We start from the raw sequence: 10,092 nt of genomic DNA on the forward strand, positions 1-10,092 counted from the left end.
AAGTATTGGGATAAAAGTGAAAGTTTTGGGAATTCCTGTTTTCCTCCACCGCAACAAATAGGTTTATAAGGTATTATATTCTTTTTGACTTCTTAAATGTTTATAACATCATTGAACTTGATTACCTTCATAAATTTACTATCTATGTCTACGAAACAGGTTTGCTGATACTGCTTGAGCAACTCGGTTCTTTATTGTGAGATATGTAGTACATTCTCAATAATTTCTTACGTAAATTTCCCTCATCAAGTAAATTTTAAGCGTTCTGCAAGTTTTAACAAAACTTTAAAAATGCTTATGTAAATATTTTGTGTAGATGCCATTATTTTAAGATCAGTTTGGTTTCCTTTAAGTCTTTGGAGGTTTCAGTCAGAAAAAAAACATATTTCGCCTAGAAAACTAGCTGCTACAAAGATAAACGTTATATGCAGAGAGAACTAACTGAAAGGCTGAAAATTTCACAAAAATCAATAGTATGTATAAGTCAGTTATTAACGCGAATGTCAAACTCCTCGACACGGAACATACAGATGAAGAATTAAATTGAGTCCAAAAATTGAAAGAAAACTCTTCCCAGAGTGCCAAACGCTACTGGGCTGCCACCGAGCAAGATTTGAAAAATAGGTTGGAAGAGTATGAAATAGATACTGTCTCTTCAACTTTCTGCAGAAAGCTCATCTCTCACGTTGGCCAAGAAAAAATGTCATATTAACACATAAAGTGCCTAATAAGAGATTCGATTGAGCTAACGACGTAAAACGTCAGCATGGCAATGAGTGGGCTTAATATAAAGGAGCCCATTTCATAGTGTCATTAAAATATGGTTTTCTTCCAACAAAAAGACACATTTTCTCCTGGATACGTAACTAAAAAGAAAGTGAATTTTAGCATCCACTCAGGCTATCACCTAAATGCTTTACCAAGCTTCTTTTTATTATTACAGGTTTTTCGTATGAGTAAGTGTTCTCCATGTGTGAAGAAAGCAGGCAGTATTTGAGGAGTTCTAAAGATAAAGTGTTTTCTGCGTAACGTGTGGCTCAAACGGTGAACCAGCCAACTTCTCTTATATTGTGAGGAATCGTATGTACACTTGGTACAGACAGTCTCTACATAGTTGAAGGTTCAATGAACCATCAGCAATGCAGAGACATTCTGTCCTTCAATATTTCTAAAGGAAATCCGACCACAGTTTTCTAAGGTGGGCCTCAAGCTCGTGACTAAAAATTAGTTCTCATATGTTTTCTACACTCCTGGAAATTGAAATAAGAACACCGTGAATTCATTGTCCCAGGAAGGGGAAACTTTATTGACACATTCCTGGGGTCAGATACATCACATGATCACACTGACAGAACCACGGGCACATAGACACAGGCAACAGAGCATGCACAATGTCGGCACTAGTACAGTGTATATCCACCTTTCGCAGCAATGCAGGCTGCTATTCTCCCATGGAGACGATCGTAGAGATGCTGGATGTAGTCCTGTGGAACGGCTTGCCATGCCATTTCGCCTGGCGCCTCAGTTGGACCAGCGTTCGTGCTGGACGTGCAGACCGCGTGAGACGACGCTTCATCCAGTCCCAAACATGCTCAATGGGGGACAGATCCGGAGATCTTGCTGGCCAGGGTAGTTGACTTACACCTTCTAGAGCACGTTGGGTGGCACGGGATACATGCGGACGTGCATTGTCCAGTTGGAACAGCAAGTTCCCTTGCCGGTCTAGGAATGGTAGAACGATGGGTTCGATGACGGTTTGGATGTACCGTGCACTATTCAGTGTCCCCTCGACGATCACCAGTGGTGTACAGCCAGTGTAGGAGATCGCTCCCCACACCATGATGCCGGGTGTTGGCCCTGTGTGCCTCGGTCGTATGCAGTCCTGATTGTGGCGCTCACCTGCACGGCGCCAAACACACATACGACCATCATTGGCACCAAGGCAGAAGCGACTCTCATCGCTGAAGACGACACGTCTCCATTCGTCCCTCCATTCACGCCTGTCGCGACACCACTGGAGGCGGGCTGCACGATGTTGGGGCGTGAGCGGAAGACGGCCTAACGGTGTGCGGGACCGTAGCCCAGCTTCATGGAGACGGTTGCGAATGGTCCTCGCCCATACCCCAGGAGCAACAGTGTCCCTAATTTGCTGGGAAGTGGCGGTGCGGTCCCCTACGGCACTGCGTAGGATCCTACGGTCTTGGCGTGCATCCGTGCGTCGCTGCGGTCCGGTCCCAGGTCGACGGGCACGTGCACCTTCCGCCGACCACTAGCGACAACATCGATGTACTGTGGAGACCTCACGCCCCACGTGTTGAGCAATTCGGCGGTACGTCCACCCGGCCTCCCGCATGCCCACTATATGCCCTCGCTCAAAGTCCGTCAACTGCACATACGGTTCACGTCCACGCTGTCGCGGCATGCTACCAGTGTTAAAGACTGCGATGGAGCTCCGTATGCCACGGCAAACTGGCTGACACTGACGGCGGCGGTGCACAAATGCTGCGCAGCTAGCGCCATTCGACGGCCAACACCGCGGTTCCTGGTGTGTACGCTGTGCCGTGCGTGTGATCATTGCTTGTACAGCCCTCTCGCAGTGTCCGGAGCAAGTATGGTGGGTCTGACACACCGGTGTCAATGTGTTCTTTTTTCCATTTCCGGGAGTGTATATTTAGCATCCCTCGCCGGAATTCTGCACTTCATTTACACTCACATTCAAGGAGGTTACGGGCGCCCAACGCCGAGGTTATCACCGCTCACATTCAAGAGTTTCCTAATGACCGTTTGCATGGTTTGGAGCGTTTTCTCAAGCTATTCAGTCCTAAAAACACACTACTAAAATATCGTAATCGTGGCCTAATCCAGATTTTTTTCTATGTTTTTCAAACTATGACAGCCAGGCAACACCAAATCTTATTTATAACAGTTTCTGATCTACCTAGCTAACGGTGTGTGCAAGACAGGCCTCAGTTCAGAGTTACAAGCGGTAAGCTGCTCTTGACCGCTGTTGGTCGTCATACTAAAGTCTGTCCTTTCACAGTACAGCATACTCTGTACGTTCCTCATGACCCTGGTATCCCTGATCCTAACTGCATATATAGATGGGCGATCATCTGCCAATTAAGATACAATAGATCCGAAACATAAAAAAATTACTTAAATACACATAAGAATTTTAGAAGTTACAAATATTTTTAATATCATGCCTAGTACACACATTTCGCTGTCACTAATTGCCAGACTACTACACCCACAGAGCAGATCATTATCCATACTTAACCGCCTAGGCCTCCTCTTGCAAACGAGAGTAGTCCTTTGTTTGGATCTTTATTGGTTCAGGTTTATTCATTTCGGAAGCCGTGAAATTATGACTGTTGTGTTCACGGGCTCAACATTAGGCAACTGTCCAAACATAGCTGTTGTCTGAGAAGTCCTTTTCGCAGAAACCTTTCCCCTTAGTTGCTGTTTTATGAGCTCTAACTTCGTGCATGCTCCTATCCACCAACTGACTGTGCCTCAATAAGCAAATTTTCTGTTTGTAGACTGACAGCTAGTACATCTGTCACCTCTGCAGAGCACATCGCTCAAGATCCTAGCCTGTTGTCCATTACCACGAACAGAATATCCTGTATTTACTTTCACAATCCAGGGGTTAGACAAAAATATGGAAAAACCTAAAATTCAAATTTTTTAAGTTCAACGGTCGCTGGGCACAACAGAATCATATTCCAATCTATTTTCAACACATTTTCATGCCTAACACAGCGTATGACAATCTAAGGTATTTAAAAAGACTGCCAGTCGTCTCTGAATGTTGAATACAGGTACTGTACGGCTTTCAAGCAAATATTGAACCATTCCTCTTACAACAGAGTGGCAAGTTCGGCTAGTGATAATGGAGGCGAATAGCAATCACGGACCCTTCTCTCCAAAGCAGGCCACAAAGGCTCAATGAGATGAGATCTGATACCTTTGGTGATCAGGGGGGGATGCGACAATGCATCCTCCTGCTCACAAAAACAGTATTGGACGATACGAGCTGTGTTTTCAGGGACCATGTCGTCTTGAAACATAATATCAGCATTGGGGACCATCCATTGGATGTACCTGATCTGCCAAAAAGTACACATAACGTGTGTTTCGGTCTTGGGACGAAAATCCCACCAGAAGTAGGGAACAGTGCAACGTGACTCATCCGACCAAATGTCTTTCTTCCACTGCTTCATAGTGCAGGATTTATGTCTTCAACACTACGTTTTCCTGTTGCGGAAATTTCCGTCCTGATGATCGATTTTGGAGTTCCGGCTCGCCATGCAGTTCCTTGCTTATGAAGCTCCCTTCGTGTTGTTTTGGTGGTGACAGGGTTCGTGAGTGCGAATTTTAGTTCTGCAGTGACTTTTTCAGCTGTCGTTATCTTATTCTTCGTCACAACGTTCTTCAGTTACCGTCTGTCACAACCTGTCAACGCACATTTCTCCCGCGTTGTGACTTTGCGGATGATATCTTTTCCGGTTTCCCTGTATTTGGTATCAGTCTTCTACGCGGTGCCTCTTGAAGTACTAAATACTTCGACGACCTCGGTTACGGGAGTACCTACCACACGAGAACCAACCATTTGCCAACGTTCGAGTTCACTTACTTCCGATGTGATGCAGTTACAACTACACAGAACACTATTATGACCGCGTCTGACTCTTGCAACATAATGAGGACATCGCACAGGTACTTTTTGTGGTCAGGTACAACAGCGCAACGACCAGCATCTGTACTTACGTCCAAGCATGCATTTCTCGCGATGTTTCCATATTTTTGTCCATCCTCAGTATACACATAAAACGTCCCGTACGCAGAGCCCACGGTGTACTGTGAGACAGCTCCCCGCCGATTTGAATTGGAGGAACCCATACCATCAGGAGTAAACAGTCAAATGCACCACATAGACTTCCATAGGCGACGACCGATCCGTGTCACACTTCCTTTCCATGGCTTTTGGATAATCGCTGTAGACTAGGAAAATGCTTCATAAAGACGGTGTTGGACTCCCTTTCACAACGAACTGAGGGTTTTACCAAGGTTAGAGCCAGTGTGATGTCTGCTGTGGGTGACTAGGTTTTTCTTCCGTTCGCTTAGGTTTTTGATCTCTAAATCTTTATCTTACCATGATGTAGCCCAGCTGACAGAAGGCGGCTACAGGGGTATCAGGGGCTGTGTAGCGTGGACTGGACGGTTCATTTGGTTAGAGGTTCTCGGGAAAACACAAGAAGAGTTTCAGTCACAAAGCGTGCAGGTTTAACACAGGAAGTACGTAGATACAAGAACCACTGGTATAAGAGTTGTAAATTGTCGTAGCTGTGTTGAGAAAGTTCCAGAGCTCCAAGCTCTGATAGAAAGCACTGCTGCTCAAATCGTTATAGGCACTGAAAGCTGGCTAAAGCCAGATATAAGCTCAGCCGAAATTTTTGCGAAGAACCAAACGGTGTTCCGAAAGGATAGGCTAAACACGGTGGCGGTGGCGAGTTTGTTGCTGTTATAAGTAGTTTAACTTGTCGCGAAATTGAAGTAGATACTTACTGTGAGTTAGTATGGGTAGAGGTCATTGTTGGCAAACGGAATAAAATTGGATCCTTTTACCGACCTCCCAAATTCAGATGATACAGTTGCTTAAAAGTTCAAAGAAAACTTGAGTTTGATTTCGTACGATAATATTTGGTGGTGACTTTAATTTACTCTCGATATGTTGGCGAAAATACATGTTTAATTCCTGAGGTACGCATAAAATATCATCCGAAATTGTACTAAGTGCATTCTTTGAAAATTATTCCGAGTTGTTAGTTCATGAGCCCACGCGAATGGTAAACGGTTGTGAAAACACAATTGACCCCCTTAGCAACAATTAATCCTGAGTTAATAACGAGCATCAAAACCGATTCAGGGATTAGTGAACACAGGGTTGTCGTAACAAAACTGAATAATGTAATTCCCAAATCCTCGAAAAATAAGCGAAAAATATAACTATTCAAAAAAGCAGATAAAAATTCACTTGACGCCTTCCTGAGAGACGATCTCCACACATTCCAAATTAATAAGTGTAGACCAGATGTGGCTTAGTTTCAAAGAAATAGTATCGGCAGCAATGGAGAGATTTATACCAAATTAATTAACAAACGACAGAGCTGATCCTCCTTGTTACACAAAACGGGTTAGAACACTGTTGCAGAAACAACGAAACAAACATGCCAAATTTAAACAGACGCAAAGTCCGCAAGATTGGTGATGTTTTACGGAAGCTCGAAATTTAGAGCGGACTTCAATGGGAGATGCTTATAACAGTTTCCACAACAAAACTTTGTCTCGAAACCTGGCAGAAAATCCAAAGAGATTCTGGTCGTATTTGAAGTATGTTAGCGGCAAGAAAGAATCAATGCTTCCTCTGCGCGATAGCAATGGAGGTACTATCGAAGACAGCGCTGCGAAAGCAGAGTTATAAACACAGCCTTCCGAAATGCCTTCACAAAAGAAGACGAAGTAAATATTCCAGAATTCGAATCGAGAACAGCTGCCAACATGAGTAATGTAGAAGTAAATATCCTCGGAGTTGTGAAGCAACTTAAATCACTTAATAAAAGCAAGTATTCTGGTCCGGACTGTATACCAATTAGGTTCCTTTCGGAGTATGCTGATGCTTTAGCTCCAACTCAACAATCATATATAACCGTTCGCTCGACGGAAGATCCATACCCAAAGACTGGAAAGTTGCACAGGTCACACCAATATTCAAGAAAGGTAGTAGGAGTAATCAAATAAATTACAGGCCCATATCGTTAACGTCGATATGCAGCTGGATTTTATAACATATATTGTGTTCTAACATTACGAATTACGTCGAAGGAAACGGTCTATTGACACACAGTCAACATGGGTTTAGAAAACATGGTTCCTGTGAAACACAACTAACTCTTTATTCATATGAAGTTTCGAGTGCAACTGACAAGGGATTTCAGATCGATTTAGTATTTCTGGATTTCCAGAAGGCTTTTGACACTGTACCACACAAGCGGCTCATAGTGAAATTGCGTGCTTATGGAATATCGTCTCAGTTATGTGACTGGATTTGTGATTTCCTGTCAGAGAGGTCGAGGTTCGTAGTAATTGACGGAAAGTCATCGAGTAAAACAGAAGTGATTCCTGGCGTTCCCCAAGGTAGTGTTGTAGGCCTATTGCTGTTCCTTATCTATATAAACGATTTTAGACACAATCTGAGCAGCCATCTTCGGTTGTTTGCAGATGACGCAGTCGTTTATCGACTAATAAAGTCATCAGAAGATCAATACAAACTGCAAAACGATTTAGAAAAGATATATGAATGGTGCGGAAAGAGGCAGTTGACCCTAAATAACGAAAAGTGTGAGGTCATCCACATGAACGCTAAAAGGAACTCGTTTAACTTCGGTTACACGATAAGTCAGTCTAATCTAAAAGCCGTAAATTCAACTAAATACCTAGGTATTAGAATTACGTACTGCTTAAATTGGAAGGAACAGATAGATAATGTTGTGGGGAAGGCTAACCAAAGACTGCGTTTCATTGGCAGGACACTTAGAAAATGTCACAGACCTATTAAGGAGAATGTCTACACTACGCTTGTCCGTCCTCTTTTAGAATACTTCATCGCGTTGTGGGATCCTTAGCAAATAGTACTGACGGAGTACATCGAAAAAGTTCAAAGAAAGGCAGCACGTTTTGTATTATCGCGAAATATGGGAGAGAGTTTCACAGAAATGATACAGGATTTGGGCTGGACATCATTAAAAGAAAGGCGTTTTTCGTTGCGACGGAATCTTCTCACGAAATTTCAATCAGCGATTTTCTCCTCCGAATACGAAAATATTTTCTTGACACCGACCTACGTAGGGAGGAACGATCACTACGGTAAAATAAGGGAAATCAGAGCTCGTACGGAAAGGTATAGGTGTTCATTCTTTCCACGCGCTAAACGAGATTGGAACAATAGAGAATTGTGAAGGTGGTTCGATGAACCCTCTGCCAGGCACTTAAATGTGATTTGCAGAGTATCCATGTAGATGTAGATGTAGATGTAGATGTAGATGTAGATGACTCCTTCCAGTGTTCGCTTAAAGTATGCCTTGTACAACGACAGGTGGATCGCGCTGGCAACCTGTGGGTGATGTCGGACCGCATGCCGGTGTTCCTGCTGGCAGAACTGGACTACTCCGACGTGAACTTCCGCATATTCTCTGGCACGGTGAGCACGGCGATCGCTGGAACCCCGTGCGACCCCTCCGTCGGCGATTTCTCCGGCCCCCCGCTGGACTCCAGGTTCCAGGAGGACGGCGCCGCCCGCTACGCGCAGGACCTGTACCAGCGCCAGCCTTTCGGCACGTTCGACCAGCCGCTGCCCTCATACGGCAAATGGACGCTGCCGCTCTCTAGCTCCAGGTCTCCGTACGTGGCCCCATCGCCGCGCGTACAACACCCACGTTTTGGAGCGCCCACGGCGGTGGGTCAGTTCACCCTCTAGGAATGATCTGAGAGAGCGATCGGCAGGCCTACGTGACATAGGAGCTGACGCATGTCTGGAACAGTATTCTGTTGTACCAGCGTGTTGGACTGCTGAGTAAATAACAACTGCGTCATTGGCGTGTGTCAAGATATCATCTCGTACTACAGTTGGAAAATCCCATCTTGCCTATGACATTCAGTGAGGATCGCTTATAAGCCTCAGTTACTACGTCAAACAGTGTAAGGTCAAATTACGTATGCGCCGAACTGGAGTTTCATGCTCACCAAAGATCGAAAAACTTGTCCTCTTCCGTCATCTTTCAATCATATCTCTTTACAGTAATAAAAACTTTCATCTTTTTTTTTTAATTACTAGCTTTCGTTTTGATTTCGTTCAAAGAAAGTTTCCTGTGAAACAAAATGTTTTCCTTTGTGTAACTGAAGTACACTCTCACTTTTATCTGTTACTTCGCGAATAGGTAACAAACGTCCGCTTACGAATGTTAATTCCATGCAGACGATCAGTCTGTTTTTCCTTCTTACCACTAAAGTATATATATGCTAGGACCACTACGCAAAGTTTCAAGTACACAGAATGTTACTTCCATGTCATATTAAGTATTATACTTCAGGTTCCTAAAGTACTTCACGGTTAACGGGTATTATTTCTACAGTTAGTATTGGTTAGTATTGCGAAACTTGCTCAACTGTAAAAAATCTCCACTTCACCTTCATCGTACAACGCTTGTTAAAAACTTTCGAAATGTGATAGAATTTTGAAGAGCATTGTAGACATTATGCCACATTAGCACGGTACTCTTCTGTCAAACAGAGAGCAGTTTACAAAATAATACAATGCGCACATTTCTGAAAGGACTTCCATTTTCTGTTGCTACAGAAGCTTCACACAGTTGTTTTTTGTATATTTATAAAGATGATACATAAAGGCTATGTATTTTGTTATCTTCTAATAAAGGTTTAATACAGAATATCGAAATGCAGGATATTAGCTAACATTCCATTACCCCTCTCACTCTTATCTTTGATCTTTTTATTTTATTTTATCGAGAATTTATTAGCCATGTGTGGTATAAAGTACGCTATCATCTGACGAATGCATCATATTCCTGTACCTTTTCATTCCGAGTTTTAATCATCACCTCAAAAATAAATAACGTAATAATATTTTTATTTGTTTGTTGATACGTGTTTGCAGTCGCGCTACACATACATAGTTTTATTTAGTTTTTGACATTATAATTGAAATTATATGACTACTCCTCGCACATACAGCGCTTCGTCAGTCGACTGCACAACTTCAACTGGTTCCTTGGCAGCTTACTGTGGTAATGGTAACATGGTACGGAGATTTCATTGTGAATCAAATATTAAGATAATACTCTTTCCAGCTGATAATTAAAGTTTTGTGACTATCCTCATAATCTGATACAATCACACTGTCTTTAATAACTTCAATGTTGATGGGACGTTATGCTACGGTCGCAGGTTCGAATCCCGCCTCGGGCATGGATGTGTGTGATGTCCTTGGGCTTGTTAGGTTTAAGTAGTTCT

General features: G+C 43.3%; 1 protein-coding gene across 1 annotated transcript in view; it reads left to right on the forward strand.

The window, feature by feature from the left end:
• Positions 1–9,391, forward strand: part of LOC124789494 (protein yellow-like) — a 112,378-nt gene extending 102,987 nt beyond the window's left edge. Inside the window, exon 7 of the mRNA XM_047256875.1 lies at positions 8,159–9,391. Coding sequence (XP_047112831.1) covers positions 8,159–8,539 — 381 coding nt within the window. The 3' untranslated portion in view covers positions 8,540–9,391. The remainder of the gene's footprint in view (positions 1–8,158) is intronic.
• Positions 9,392–10,092: the final 701 nt, after the last annotated feature.

Source organism: Schistocerca piceifrons, chromosome 3, assembly GCF_021461385.2.
Source record: "Schistocerca piceifrons isolate TAMUIC-IGC-003096 chromosome 3, iqSchPice1.1, whole genome shotgun sequence".
NCBI lineage: Eukaryota > Metazoa > Arthropoda > Insecta > Orthoptera > Acrididae > Schistocerca > Schistocerca piceifrons.